The sequence below is a fragment of the Crocuta crocuta genome, unplaced genomic scaffold, assembly GCF_008692635.1.
Source record: "Crocuta crocuta isolate KB4526 unplaced genomic scaffold, BGI_CrCroc_1.0 scaffold271, whole genome shotgun sequence".
Classification (NCBI taxonomy): domain Eukaryota; kingdom Metazoa; phylum Chordata; class Mammalia; order Carnivora; family Hyaenidae; genus Crocuta; species Crocuta crocuta.
In genome coordinates this window covers 5,783,834-5,799,444 of record NW_027527824.1, presented here as the reverse complement: position 1 = coordinate 5,799,444, position 15,611 = coordinate 5,783,834, and the positions used below count along the sequence as shown (strand labels likewise).

General features: G+C 47.0%; 1 protein-coding gene across 1 annotated transcript in view; it reads right to left on the bottom strand.

The window, feature by feature from the left end:
- Nucleotides 1-14,962, bottom strand: part of TMPRSS13 (transmembrane serine protease 13) — a 49,386-nt gene extending 34,424 nt beyond the window's left edge. The window contains exon 1 of the mRNA XM_077777883.1: nucleotides 14,623-14,962. Coding sequence (XP_077634009.1) covers nucleotides 14,623-14,962 — 340 coding nt within the window. The remainder of the gene's footprint in view (nucleotides 1-14,622) is intronic.
- Between the last annotated feature and the right edge of the window lie 649 nt (nucleotides 14,963-15,611).

Here is a 15,611-nt window from a genome sequence, read left to right as displayed (position 1 = left end):
CCCCACCCACTCTCTCTCAAAAATAAATAAACATTTTAAAACAATGTTTAAAGATTCACAAAACTAGAATAACTCCTACATCCCTTTCTTGCATAAAAACATGACGCTAAGGTTAACACATGGATCATTTTGCTGAGATGGGTTCCCTTCTATTTAGCATCAAAGCCCACTCACTCAGCCTCTAAAATCTTGCTTAATTTCTATACATCCACAATTATTTACTGTGCACTTACCATGTTCCAAGTACTGCTCAGGCCACTAAAACAGAGCAGGAGAAGCTCAACATTGTGCCTGTCCTCACGGACCTTACCCTCTGTCCTCGCCTTCCTCACCTTAGGGCTTCGCTACTGGAAAAGAACAGCTAATGTATATTAAACCCTCTTTATGTGCAGTGTTAATTGCCACGCCAACCTTTTAAATAGTATTTTTATTCCCATTTTACAGATGAGGAAGCAATCAAGTCTCAAAATGGATCATTTGCCCAAGATCACATAGCCAGCACGTGCTGGAAATGAGGTTTGAACCCAAATCTGTTTGACCTTCTGACACTGCTTTTAATGCTACTCCGTGCTCCTCTATACAGTCTCCGCATTCAATGTCAACTTCAGTCATATAAGTATTAGTGGCCAGTCTTCCAGAAAATTTATGAGGCTTGAAATAAGGTCTGTGCTCTCAGAGATGCGTGGAGAGTGCTACTCGACAATTCTTTGTACAGATAAGTTTCCAACTTTCTCTGAGGTTGGTTTTCTGTTCTAAGCTAGCCCCTCATCTATAAGGCAATATAACATCATGTTAAGAATGTAGAGTAAACTATGGCTAAAAAAAAACCAAAATAAAATAACATCCTCGTTTGGAATTCTGATATTACTTACAAATTTACTATCGGAATCTGTTTCTTCATCTGTAAAGAGAGCAGAATACCCATTCCATGGGTTATAATATCCCTTCATTGTCCCACAGAATTATAAGGACGAAATGAGATCATGCTCAATAAAATGGTAGCGTCAATACAACTTTTCTCTTCATCCCAATTTTTTCAATAGTCTTGGATATTGGAGCTTTTCGATATGTTTACAAAGTCTACATCAAGCATTGAAAACTGGCTGCTCTCTAGCCGGATAAAGATGACTGTGTTGGAAAAAACCTGTGCTCCTCTTATATTTCTTCCTTACAGCCACACTCGCAACTCTTCTGACACCAGACGTGTGGGGTTCCCCAGCCCCACAGCAAGCACTTCTTGACACCAGCTGGATGCCCTACAATTTAACTCCATTCTGACACTCTCTACCTGGAGATAGTGTCAGATCCCACAGGTGAAGGGCTCAGTCCGACGAGACTGCCCCCAACCCCTGACTTCAGCTGCCAGTCGGAAGTAGCAGGTCTCTATGTTACTCACAGCTTTGGTCCAACTTACTGCATTTTGGAGGTTCCCATGACTACCTTCCCCTTAGATCCAATTATTTGCTAGAGCGGCTCACAGAACTCGAGGAAACATGTTTACCAGTTTATTAGACGCAAAGAAGGATACAGATGCACGACAGATGAAGAGATACATAGGATGAGGTCTAGGAGGGTCCTGAGCACAGAAACACAGAAGCTTCTGTCCCGTGTGTCCTGTGTGAGGGTTCATATCCACCCTCCTTGTACGTGGATATGTTTGCCAACCTGGAAGGTCCCGGAACCCCATGCTATTGGGACTTTTATGGAGGCTTCCTCCTATAGGCATGATCAACTATTATCTCCATTTCCAGCCAGAGAATGGGGGACAGGGCTGTAAGTTCCAAGGTTCTAACCACAGTTTCGTCTTTCTGGTCTTTCTCCTCCTATCCAGGAGCCCACTGAGAGTTGCCTCATGACAACAACAGACACTCTTATCATCTAGGAAATCCCAAGGGTTTTAGAAGCCCTGTGTCAGGAACCAGGGTCAAAGACTAAAGATTGGAACAAAAAGACCCTCTTAGCAGCCCTATTTACAAGGGTTTCGGGAGCCCTATGTCAAAAACTGAAGATATATCTTTCTTATTATTTCCCAACGTATTTCATTCACTTTGGATGGTATCACTTTGATCTGAACTGATTGCCAACATCCAGAAATCCAAGAAAGTCTGGTCTCCCTTACAAGACTGGCCAATACTTTGTCCGTAACATGCATTTAATATGTGCACACTAATTGATAAAAACTCTTTTGCATTCCCCTCACGTCTAACACATATCTAAGCAACCAGTTAGTCAGTCAACAAGTCTTCATTGAATCTCTACTATGTGCAAATCAGGAATTACTTAATACCTGAATTGCTTCCACTGATATCCCCATCACACAAAAAAATATTACCATGGCAAGGATCCACCTTGTAGGGCCATAGGAGTATGAACCAAGGTGATGTGTGTAGAGCCATGGCATAGTCTAAGTGCTCAGTAAATACTCACACTCAGACTTACAGAATGTCAGACCTAGAAGGAACCTTAGAAATCTTCTTTTCTGAATCATTTATTTAAATTTCTGAGTCCGTGGTAATCCTTGACTCTGCCAGCAGGTGTCAGAGACTTTGAGAAGCCAGGATTCGAAAGACCTGCTTCCTGCATTTGGCCTTCCCTCCCAAGCCTCAGCCCACACCCTGGGGTCTGAAGGCTGCCCAAGGCATCTTTGGTTCGATACCAAACCACAGGTCTGGTATACCAAGATGATAACTTCAAGGCAAACCACAAGGTTAACCAGCCAGCTGTCCTCAGCCCTGGCTGGAACCCCGATGGCCCCATCTGCTCTGGGTTCCAGATTTGGAGTGAGGAGTGAGGAAGACCGGGGAGCCCTCCCATGCAGCCACCGCCCCCTCCTCCCAGTGCCCTGGCTTTCCACTCACCCCAGGTGTCCGGAAGATCTAGTTCTCCGAGTCTGCACTGGGGCCAAGGCCGGTGTGATGCAATGCAGCTCCAGTCATCAGCCCCAAGTTCAGTTTAATTATCCACATGTGCAGATGACACATTCAGAGGGGCTAACGAGGGGTAATTACCCGGGTGGGGTGACAGAGCCCAGGTGACTAAGCGAATGCTTTGCTCTAGCTGCAGAGAGCTGGAGAGAAGATTACCACGAGCCCCTTCTGGGCCCTCCGGGACACTATTCCCATGAGGTCTCCTAAAAATACCCCTGTGAGGCCTCCATGGGACTAGGAGCCCAAAGGAGGACAGGACATGGGCACAGACGGTGTGAGTTGCCTGCATCAACTGTGCATTTCCAAAATAGAGCGGAGTTCGGTCCAGATGCACGGGCTCAGAGACCATATCATGGGACATGTCTTCCTTGATTTGTCGTCCAGGACGTGGTAAGAAGGAGCAAACTCATTCTTTCATTACACATACACCTATATAGACACACACACAATATAACCATTTTATTGAGATAGAATTCACATTCCATACAATTCACCCACTTAGAAGTGTACAACTTATTGCCATTTGGTATATTCGGTTAGGCACCATTACCACCATCAATTTTAGGACCTTTTTCTCACCCCAAAAAGAAACACCCTGCTCATTCGTGGCAACCTCCATTTCTCCCCAACCTCCCTCCCTCAGCCATAGGCAACCACTAATCTTTCGGTCTTGATAGATCTGTCTATTCTGGGCATCTCCTATAAATGGAATCCCACAGTATGTGGCCTTTTGTGACCGGCTTCTTTCACTCATCATGATATTCTCAAAACTCATTCCTACTGTAGCTTGTATCAATACTTCATTCCTGGGGCGCCCGGCTGGCTCAGTCAGTAGAGCTTGCGACTCTTGATCTTGGCATTGTGAGTTTGAGCCCCGTGTGGGGTATAGAGATTACTTAAAATTAAACTCTTCAGGGGCGGCTTGGTGGCTCAGTCATTTAAGTGTCCAACTCTTGATTTCCGCTCAGGTCATGATTTCACAGTTCATGGGATCGAGCCCTGCCATCAGGCTCTGCTCTGACAGAGGGGAGCCTGCTTGGGATTCTCTCCCTCGCCCTCTATCTCTGCCCCTCCCCCACTCACTCGTGTTCTCTCTCTCTCTCTTCCTCTTTCGATAAATAAATAAATAAACTTTAAAAATTCTTTTTAAAAAACTTCATTCCTTTTCATTGAGGAGTAATACTCCTTTGTAGGATTATACCACACTAATCGACCTATTTGGCAATTGATGGGCATTTAGGTTATTTCCACTTTTTGGCTGTTATGAATAATGCTACTGTGAACATTTATATACACGTGTTTGTGTGGACACACACTTTCAGTTCTCTTGGGCATATACCCAGGAGTGGAATTGCGAGAGCATATAACTCCGTGTTTAACTGTTTATGCAACTTTTCCACAAAAAAATTTTGAAGGCCTCCCCTGTGCCAGGCTCAGGCTGGGTGCAGGGTATTCTTTTATTTTTTTTTTTTTAAATTTTTTAATGTTTATTTTTTAAAAATGTTTTATTCATTTCTGGGAGAGAGACACACACACAGCACGAGCAGGGGAGGGTCAGAGAGAGAAGGAGACACAGAATCTGAAGTAGGCTCCAGCTCTGAGCTGGCTGTCAGCACAGAGCCTGACACGGGGCTCGAACCCATGAACCATGAGATCGTGACCTGAGCCGAAGTTGGACGCCTAACCAACTGAGCCACCCAGGCGCCCCAAATGTTTGTTTATTTTTGAGAGAGAAAGACAGAGCGTGAGTGGGGGTGGGACAGAGAGAGAGAGGGAGACACAGAATCCGAAGCAGGCTCCAGGTTCCAAGCCATCAGCACAGAGCTCAATGCGGGGCTTGAACTCACAAACTGAGATTATGATCTGAGCCAAAGTCGGACGCTTAACCGAGTAAGTCACCCAGGAGTCCCTGGGTGCTGGGTACTCTGAACAAACCTGGTGAAAAAACCTGATCAAGTTCTAGTGAACAAGACTGAGTGATTCCTCTCCTCACGGAGCTCAAATGGAAATAAGGAAGACAGGCAGCAAGCAAGTCAAAGTAAGGACATAAAATCATCCCACACAGCAATGGAAAGAAAACCAATGAAAGAGGACAGAATGAGGGAGTTGCTCTGGATAGAACATCAGGGAAGGCCCCGGATGATAAGCGCCAGTCAGGCAAAATGGAGGCAGTGTTCTAGTTAGAGGGAAGAGCTCAGTGAGTTTGAGGAACCAAAAAGAGAGCATCATGGCGGCAGTAGAATGAGCAAGGACAAAGAGGGGTCCTGGGGCCCTACGCATAACAGGCAGGGATCTGAATTTCATTCTATGTGCAGTGAAAAGCCATTGTGTCCTTTAAAGTAAGTGGTGGGGGGAGGGTAGTAGCATGATCTGATTCTTTTTACATTTATTTTTATTTTGGGGGGGCGCCTGGGTGGCTCAGTCGGTTGAGTGTCTGACTTCAGCTCAGTTTGTGAGTTTGAGCCCCGTGTCGGGCTCTGTGCTGACAGCTCGGAGTCTGGAGCCTGCTTTGGATTCTGTCTCCCTCGCTCTCTGCCCCTCCCCCACTTGCACTCTTTCTCTCTAAAAAATAAACATTAAAAAACATTTTTTAAGCTTATTTTTATTTTTCGAAGTAAACTCCATATCCAGCATGGGGCTTGAACTCACAACCCCAAGATCAAGAGTCTCAAGCTCTACTGACCGAGCCAGCCAGGAGCCCCACTTTTAAAAAATCAGATTTAGGGCCAGCTGGTGGCTCAGTCATTTTAGCACCTGACTCCTGGTTTCAGCCCAGATCATGATCTCGCAGCTTTGTGGGTTCGAGCCTCGCCTCGGGCTCTGCTCTGGCAGCGCAGAGCCTTCTTGGGATTCTCTCTCTCTCCCTCTCTCTCTGCCCTTCCCCCACTTGCGCTGTCTCCATCTCTCTCAAAATAAGTAAATAAATTTAAAAAAAGGATAAGCAGCATTTTATTTAAAATAAAATGTTTTATTTTAAAAAATCAGATTTAGTGANTTATAATTATATAATTATAATTTATAATAATATATAATATAATTATAATTTATAATAAACTTCACCTTTCTAAAGTATACAGTTTGATGAGTTTTCATAAATATTACAGTTGTGCAGCCACCACTGTAATCAGAATACATTTCCATCTCCCCACAAGTTTTTCTAGTGCTTTTTTCAATCAATCCTCTGTCCACATCCAGGCCCCTGGCAACACAGATTCATTTTTTTGTGCCCTTCCCGAATGTCACATAAATGTAATCTTAAATATGTACTACTTAGTTGTGACTTCTTTCACTTGGAATGATGTTCTTGAGATTATTCAATGCCGGCACATGACAATAGCTTATTCCGTTTTTATTGCTAGTGGTATTCCATTATATGGATACACCACAACTTGTCCCTTTACCAGTTGACCGACATTTGGATTGTTTTTACTGGCTCTTAGGAACAAAGCATCTCTGAGTATTCAGGAACATCATTGTATGGACGTGTTTTCATGTCTCTTGAATAAGTATCTAGGAGTAGAATCGCGGGGTCACACGGGAAGTTTATGCTTAAATTCATAAAAAAGGCTCAGCTGTTTTCCCAAGAGATGTTGCTGCTTTGCATTCCCACTGGGAATGTATGAGAATTCCAGTTGTTCTGCGTCCTTAACCACACTTGGTATTGTCAGCCTGCTTTTAATTCAGCGATACTAGTGGCTGCGCAGTAGTACTTCAAGGTGGTTTCAAGGTGCATTTCTCTCTAATATCTAATGATGTTGAGCATCTTTGCATGCGCTGATTGGCGTTTCCGTGTGTTCTTTGCTAAAGTGTGTGTTTGAATCTTTTTGTTTCCCGCTCCTGCTTTTATCAAGTTGTTCGTTTCTTCATTATTGAGCTGGAAGAGTTTTCTGTAGAGTCTGAATACATTTTGTACACTCTGGATATATGTTTTCAAGTGTTTTTTCCAATCTGTGGTTCATCTTTTCATTTTCTTAACAGTGTCTTTTAAAGAGTAGTTTTTAGGGGCACCTGGGTGGCTCATTTGGTTAAGCATCCGACTTCGGCTCAGGTCATGATCTCACAGGTTCGTGGGTTCAAGCTGCGCGTCAGGCTCTGTGCTGACAGCTCAGAGCCTGGAGCCTGCTTCAGATTCTGTATCTCCCTCTCTCTGATCCTCCCCTGCTCATGCTCTCTCTCTCTCTCTCTCTCTCTCTCTCTCAGAAATAAATAAAACATTAAAAAAAGTTTTTAAATAAATAGAGAGCAGTTTTTATTTTTTATGAAATTCAGTATATCAATTTTTCCTTTATGGTTTGTGTTTTGCATTATTTATCAAAATATCTTGGGGTGCCTGGGTGACTCAGTCGGTTAAGTGTCTGCTTCAGCTCAGGTCATGATCTCGCAGTTCATGGGTTCGAGCCCCGCGGGCTCTGTGCTGACAGCTCGGAGCCTGGAGCCTGCTTCGGATTCTGTGTCTCCCTCTCTCTCTGCCCCTCCCCTGTTCATGCCATCTCTCTCTGTCTCTCAAATATAAATAAACATTTAGAAAAAATTTTTTTAATCTTTGCCTGACTCAAGCGATTTCTCTATTTTCCTCTAGCATTTTTACAGTTTTAGCTTATACATTTGGACATTTTTACACTTTTAGCTTATACATTTAGACAAACATTAACATTCCGGGTTAATGTTTGTATATGGTGTGAGGTCAAGGTCCATTTTTTTTCCATTGTGGATATCCAATTGTTCCAGTGTCCTTTGTTGAAAAGATTATCTTTTACCCATTGAATTATCTTAGCAGCTTTGTCAAAAACTCAGTCAACCCTCTGGACGTAGAGATCTCTTTCAGCTTCTCTGGTGAAAAGTGAGAGAGGCTGGGGAAGGGAATGGCCAAGACAGCGGAAGGGATACCATTGACTGAATCCAGGCCTAGTGGGTATGTCTGGATGGAATCAGTTAGGAACCCAGGCAGCCAGAGGTAGAAAGACCAAGAGAGCAGTAAAGGACAGAAAGAGGGAGAGAGAAGAGAAAGGCACCCTTCTGTCACTGACAGGAACAATGAGAGCAACACAGGTCAGAGCTTGGAGCTTGGGGATAACTAATAAGTGGGTCCAGGTATGAGCAGCTCACCATAGATGAGAATCAGAGCACAGAAGAGACTTGAGATTACCTACAGCAATGGCTCTCAATCTTGGTCTCCTACCAGCATCGCTGGTATGTAGGTCTCACCCAAACAAATCCCTGGAAGTGAAGCCTGGGCATTGGTCATTCCAGAGTGCTTCCTTGGTAGTCTTTTTAAGTCTTTTTATTTTAATTTAATTTATTTTTGAGAGAGAGAGCACGCGCGAGCATGCTTGCAGGGGAGAGGCAGAGAGAGAAGGAGAGAGAGAATCCCAAGCTGACTTCATACTGTCAGCATGGAGCCTGATGCGGGAATCCAACCCACTAACCATGAGAACTGAGCCCAAGTCAGAAGCTTAACCGACAGGGCCAGCCAGGCACCCCAGGTAATTTTAATTGGCATCCAGGCCTGAGATCCCCTATTCTAGTCCAACTTCATCTTATAGAAGAGGAAGTTGAGAAGGAGAGTTGAGCAGAGGCTAGAACAGGAATTCCTCTGACTCAGGGGTTTCCCTGGATGCAGGATTTTCAGTTCTAAAGCCAGAAGAGTCCCAGCACAGGGGACTTTCAGTGCCCAAACTGGGAAAGTCCTGGGTAAACCAAGCTGAGTTGGTCATTCTACTTAAAATGTTCATCTCCCTATTTTCAGTAGCTCTTTCCACTTAAAATGATAGAATCGGTAACCAGTGACTCCTGGGCAACCAACTTACTGGGCTTCTAGCTACTTGATCAAACCCATAATGTGGTAGAGCTTTTGTTTCTAGCTGTGTCTCAGGACACGATGTCTCCCCAATTCAAATACATGCAGCCAGTCAGTTAGCCACCGAGGGACCGGAAGTGGGCGTGGAAGCAGGTGGTCTCAGTGGAAGCCCCCTCTAGCTTCGTCCAGAGTGTTCCCATGCCGGCTTCCTGCCTCTGTGGGTTGACGGAGGGGCTGAATTCTTCTAACACAAGCTTTTGCATCACCACGTACCTCCCTTCTGTAGCACTTTGCACAACAGCAAGCTCATATTTGTGCGATAACCTGATCGATGGCTGTTGAGATTTTAAACTGAGTGAGGCTGGGGCCATGTCTGCTGCAGCTCACTATTGCATCTCACTACTCAGCACAGCATCTGGCACACAGTAGGTGCTCAACAAATGGGCGAACGCGCGCACGAATGAATAATGAATATCATTACCTATTATCATGCCCAAGGAGCAACAGTGACCCATATCTTTATACCACCAGGAAGTTTCAAACCAGTAGGAGCTAAGTGTGGGGCCCACGCTGTTATGATAAATGTAATCCATATTCCTCTGAACTATGGAGATACAGGAATGATAATGAGGGTGGTGATGGCCTGGTGGAGAGGCCTCGCTTTGCTACCTGCTTCCTGAGACACGGTTGCTATGCTCAATCCATATTTGGCCCAGGCACCTCCTTGACTCAGTGACCTTTGACATCTTTATTAATAGCAGTGACTTCAGGGCTTACCAGGCAGGGCCTCTGCCACATTCCTAGTGCTTCAGTGCAGATGCACACAGATTTTCCTGCAGCAGCAGACCTTGAACATGCCCGTGTTCTCGTCACTGTACTAGAAGCTGGGAGAGAAGTGGCTGGAGTAGGGGCTGTTGAGATAATAGCAATGAATGAGGTGTAATCCCTGACCTAGAGTGTTTCACCATTCTGCTGGTTGGAGAGATAAGATATGTACTTAGAGAAAGCTTATCAGACACTAGGGTAGTTTATAATAAATGCCAGACGTGGTACAGTTGATAAAGGGCGCCCAGTCCCAGAGGAGGGAGAATATAAGATAGAACTGCGGGCGGGGCTGGGGTATTCTCCCCGGTGGCCCCCAGACCCCCCCGTTTTCCATGCTCACACACCCATCCCTGGCCCTCACTCCCATCCTCCACTACACTGCGCAACTCAAAGGAACAGGACAGGGGTGTCTTTGAGGAAATGCTTGCAATGTCCCTCTGGACCAGATGCGATGTCTTGGGCCTTACAGACACTTGTTAGAACGTTGATGAATGTAGAATAAGAGAATGAGTCAAGAAGACTACCCCAACTGCACCCACCACCTCAGAGAGAATGAGATCATACAGTCTCCCTGGTCTCACCCCACTGAACTAGCGAAGAACACCCAACAAACGCAGTCCTCAATCCTCGCGGTGAGTCATTTCCTGGGAAGTAGCCTGGAGGGGAACCTCCCACTTTGATCGCTGAGTCTTCCAGTACTTGGCTTAGGGCGCCACCTGGTGGCACCCCTAGATAAAGCTCTCCTCCTCACTACTCCTCCTCCTTCACACTGGCCAGCCTCAGAATCTTCCAGACTGAGAACCACCAGAAGCCAGGACCCTATGGGCCCAGTTCTGAAATTATCAGAATCAACCATCTTATATCCCTCCCTCCGGGATTCCTGCAATGTGTCCTTGGTCCTGAACATCTTCTTAAGGGAGAAATGACACTTGTATGTCAGCTTCTTAAATGCCCCTAAAGTATCCAGCTGTCCGGGGTCACCCTAGNACCCAGGACACTCACCACACCTCCCAGGACTCTGGAGCAGGACTTATGATTCCCAGTATTACCTCCAGATCTGCACTCTTTCTTCTGCTGGCGTCAGACCTCTGGCGCCCTGCTCTGGGCTTTATATGTTGCTCCTTTTCTGTACCACGTAGCCCACCTGACAGCACCCCCATCTTTTTGCTCCTCAAAGCGCCATCTACCGAAGGCTGTGCATGTAGCACACTTTACAGAAGGCTTAGGGTCAGAAAGGAGGAATCAAAGAGGAAGTTACGTTGGCAAATAACCCAACACGGAGCAAGGGAAGGGGAGGGCATGATGCCGTATACAGACCTAACTCTGCCCCGGGAAGACAGCTCAGGTCAGATCTGGACAAGAGTGCTGCATAGACAGGACGCCCTGCCCCCATGGTGCTTACATTCTGGCGCGAGGTGATGGGCAATGAGCCACTGGCTTCTGTGGTTGTAAATGTTAGAAAGAAGAGAAAGCAAGAGGAAGTAGCCAGTGGGAGAGGGGAGACACTGTATCAGATGATGCCAGGGAGGACTTCTCCACGAAGGTCACATGTGAGCCAAGACCCTAAGAGTGAGAAGAAGACAGAGAGACACAGGGAGGAGCGTGAACGGTGAGGAAGAGCGCAAGGGGACTCTGAGAAACGGCCCTTCCCCTCCGAGGCACAGGCTGGGGAAGAGACCGCGAACGCAAGGTCACCAAGGCCGCTTTAAAGGATGGGAATGTCAATGCACACATTCAGTCGGGTATGTAGTGAGGGGTCCAGCGTGGTCCCTCATTCTCAGTAAACTGACCATACGAATGTTTTTTTGCGACGGAGGGTTTTACTTTTTACTTGTGTCTTCTTTCTGGTTTTGCTAGAAATCCAGGGAAGAACTGAGATTGTCGCCCATGGAGCAGAACAGAAAACATATGTCTAAAAAGACATGTTCATAGCTGAAGGCAAGCGTGAGTGAGCGCACAGCACCCACCCCGCCTCCACCCCGGCAAGCCTTCCGGAACAGGGCTCCAGACCACACCGGGCCAGGGGCTTGGGGCACAAGCTCATCTTGTCCCAGGGAACAACCAAGTACCGCTCGTCTTTAGGATCTAATTCCCACGTTTAATGTGTGTTTTACAAGCACCTCACTCCCAACATTGCATTTCATCTTTGCACTGATTATTTCCACCCTACGGATGAGGGAGCCAAAGCTACCAGAGGCTACCTAACCCGCCGAAGCGCACTTAGCTGGTAAGTGGGAGAGGCAGGATTTGAATTCAGGTCTGACTCTAACCCCGTGCCCTGATTTACACTCTATGTATGACATACATGAAGGAGTTTACAAATGAATGTTCCAGGGCGCCTGGATGGCTCAGCTGGTTGAGGATCTGACTCCTGATTTCAGCTCAGGCCATGATCTCGCGGTTTGTGAGATCAAGCCCCGCCTCAGGCTCTGCGCTGTCAGCTTCTCTCTCGCTCTGCCTCTCAAAAATAAATAAATAAACTTTTTTTTTTATGTGAATGTTCCTCCTGCCACTCACCTCAGCATCCAGATACATCCTAGCACATCCAGAGACAAGAAATTCCTCACTCCTTGGAATCCACCAAAGCAGTTGCTCTGGAGAAACTGGAAAGAAACCCACTACACAGAGCAATGGTTCTCACCCATGGTATACGTGGCGATGTCTGGTGACATTTTTCAGTTGTCACACTGGCAGCGGTGGGGTGCCACTGGCATCTAGCGGGTAGAACCAGGGTGCCACTAAACATCCTATGGTGCATAGGACAGGCTCCCCCAACAAAGGATTATCCAGACCAAAATGTCACAGGTGCCGAGGTTGAGAAACTCTTCTGTGGAACATTTTATCAAGTAAAGGAACTAAATGGCCCGCAGGACATTATCTTGATGGTCTAGCCTCCATTGGAGGTCAGTTTCTCAACTTGTAGAACCTAGAGAAACGAGCTTTTGTGAATTCTTGGAGATGATGAGGTCCTGAAGAAATGATTCACACCAGCACCACCTGTCTAGGGCTGCTGTGGTGGCCCCCAGGGACAGACACCCGAAGCATCCCTTCTAGAAAGATCCAGACTTAAAGATAGCCTGAGAGCCATAGGAATAAAACCAAAGGGAAAGAGCCCAGGAAAGAAATCAAATGCCCGCAGCTGAGACCCCTTAATTCTCCAAAGCTGTGTTCATTAATTTGTTGCAGAGAAACCCAGGAGTCACACAGTCTAGAATTTTCTCACTGGCATAGCAATGAGTTCTCACCCCACAAGCAAACATTCAAAAAACTAACTGCTTGTTCAATTTGAAAGGAATCCTCACAGGTGAATGAACTTAATAGGCTCTTCTGCCTTTAAAAGTGCCTCCCTCGGNGGCAGGATTTGAATTCAGGTCTGACTCTAACCCCGTGCCCTGATTTACACTCTATGTATGACATACATGAAGGAGTTTACAAATGAATGTTCCAGGGCGCCTGGATGGCTCAGCTGGTTGAGGATCTGACTCCTGATTTCAGCTCAGGCCATGATCTCGCGGTTTGTGAGATCAAGCCCCGCCTCAGGCTCTGCGCTGTCAGCTTCTCTCTCGCTCTGCCTCTCAAAAATAAATAAATAAACTTTTTTTTTTATGTGAATGTTCCTCCTGCCACTCACCTCAGCATCCAGATACATCCTAGCACATCCAGAGACAAGAAATTCCTCACTCCTTGGAATCCACCAAAGCAGTTGCTCTGGAGAAACTGGAAAGAAACCCACTACACAGAGCAATGGTTCTCACCCATGGTATACGTGGCGATGTCTGGTGACATTTTTCAGTTGTCACACTGGCAGCGGTGGGGTGCCACTGGCATCTAGCGGGTAGAACCAGGGTGCCACTAAACATCCTATGGTGCATAGGACAGGCTCCCCCAACAAAGGATTATCCAGACCAAAATGTCACAGGTGCCGAGGTTGAGAAACTCTTCTGTGGAACATTTTATCAAGTAAAGGAACTAAATGGCCCGCAGGACATTATCTTGATGGTCTAGCCTCCATTGGAGGTCAGTTTCTCAACTTGTAGAACCTAGAGAAACGAGCTTTTGTGAATTCTTGGAGATGATGAGGTCCTGAAGAAATGATTCACACCAGCACCACCTGTCTAGGGCTGCTGTGGTGGCCCCCAGGGACAGACACCCGAAGCATCCCTTCTAGAAAGATCCAGACTTAAAGATAGCCTGAGAGCCATAGGAATAAAACCAAAGGGAAAGAGCCCAGGAAAGAAATCAAATGCCCGCAGCTGAGACCCCTTAATTCTCCAAAGCTGTGTTCATTAATTTGTTGCAGAGAAACCCAGGAGTCACACAGTCTAGAATTTTCTCACTGGCATAGCAATGAGTTCTCACCCCACAAGCAAACATTCAAAAAACTAACTGCTTGTTCAATTTGAAAGGAATCCTCACAGGTGAATGAACTTAATAGGCTCTTCTGCCTTTAAAAGTGCCTCCCTCGGGGCACCTGGGTGGCTCAGTCAGCTGAGCATCTGACTTTGGCTCAGTCACGATCTCAGAGTTCATGGGTTCAAGCCCCGCATCAGGCTCTCTGCGCAGAGCCCGCTTCAGGTCCTCTGCCCCCTTCTCTCTCTGCCCTTCCCCCACTTGTGCTGTCTCAAAAACAAATAAACTTTTTTTGGTTTTTGTTTTCTTAAAGTGCCTTCCTCGTCCCTGGACTAATCAAGCCAGACCCTTCTAGAAATACTCTAGTGTTGAATATAAGCTACCTGCTTCGCAGCCCCAGGGAGACCTGGATTCCACAGTGGCCCCTCCCCCCCCCCCCCCACTGACACGTTCTTCCTCTCACTGGCACATCGACCTTCCTGCAGCCTGAAGCCAACAGGTCTCTTGATTTGCCCTGAGACATGACTTCCCAGCTTAGCCCTCCGAAGACCCCGTCCTTTGCCTTGCGCACCAGTGCCAGCTCACAGGGGCGTCTCTGGGCTCTGGCCCTGTGCCAAGTCACATGGCACTTTCCAGACTCTACTATCCCTGGAGTGTGCACATCGACTTTGCCACTAAGTCCAGGGTTAGTGCCAAGGCAGGTCTCACAGCACAAGCTCTCACGTTGGACAAAGTCGAGGTGGAATCCCGTTCTCTGTGTAACCCTGGCCAGCCGATTTGACTCTGCCGGGCCTCGGTCCCCTCTTCGGTGATCAGGGCCACCAAGAACAGTCCCGGGCATGGGAGCAGGGATCACAGAGGTGACACATGTCGAGAGCCTAGCACACTGCCTGGCTGACGGCGAGCGCTCAGTAAACGTGAGCTCCCGCATGGCTGTCACTCGGAAGGGCACCCAGCAAGGGTGGTTGGTCCCTGACACCACGCTGCCCGCGTCATACGTGCCCAGCACGTGTCTGTGACTCAGGGAGTCGTCACGGAGCCCCTCGTCCACGACTTGTTCCATGCACACATGCCTGTCTCACCAGTGTAGATTCGAGACGAGGGCAGAAGGGAAAGCAGCGTGGCCTGAGACCCCCGGGGCTCATCCCGCTGAGCCGCTTCCAGGCCCCGCGATCCCACACCTTTGGGCTTCTTCCTCTGAAAAGTGAGGAAATTGATCCTAATATCTTTCACTTAACCCCAGGTATCCCAAAGCTTATCGTTTCAATGGATAATCAATTTAAAAAATTAAGGGGATAGTTCATATTCTTTTTTAAAATTTTTGTTTAAGTTTATTTGTTTTGAGGGGGGAAGGGGCAGACAGAGAGAGGGAGAGAGAATCCCAAGTGGGCTCTGCCATCAGCACAGAGCCAGACACGGGGCTGGAACCCACGAACCGTGAGATCATGACCTGAGCTGAAATCCAGAGTCAGACGCTCAACCGAGTCACCCAGGCGCCCCTACATTCTTTTCTTCTCATACTGTCTTGGAAATCCTGTGTGTATTTTATATACGCAGCACATCTCAAGGCAGACCAGCAGGTGCTCCGTAGGCATGCGGCGGGCGGGGGGGGAGCCGCTCCCACCCTGGACAGTGTAGCTCTAGGCTATTATAAAAATTCAGTAAGTCCATGGAGATAGTTTGTTGGTCCCTAGGAAGTACCTGAATGTTGG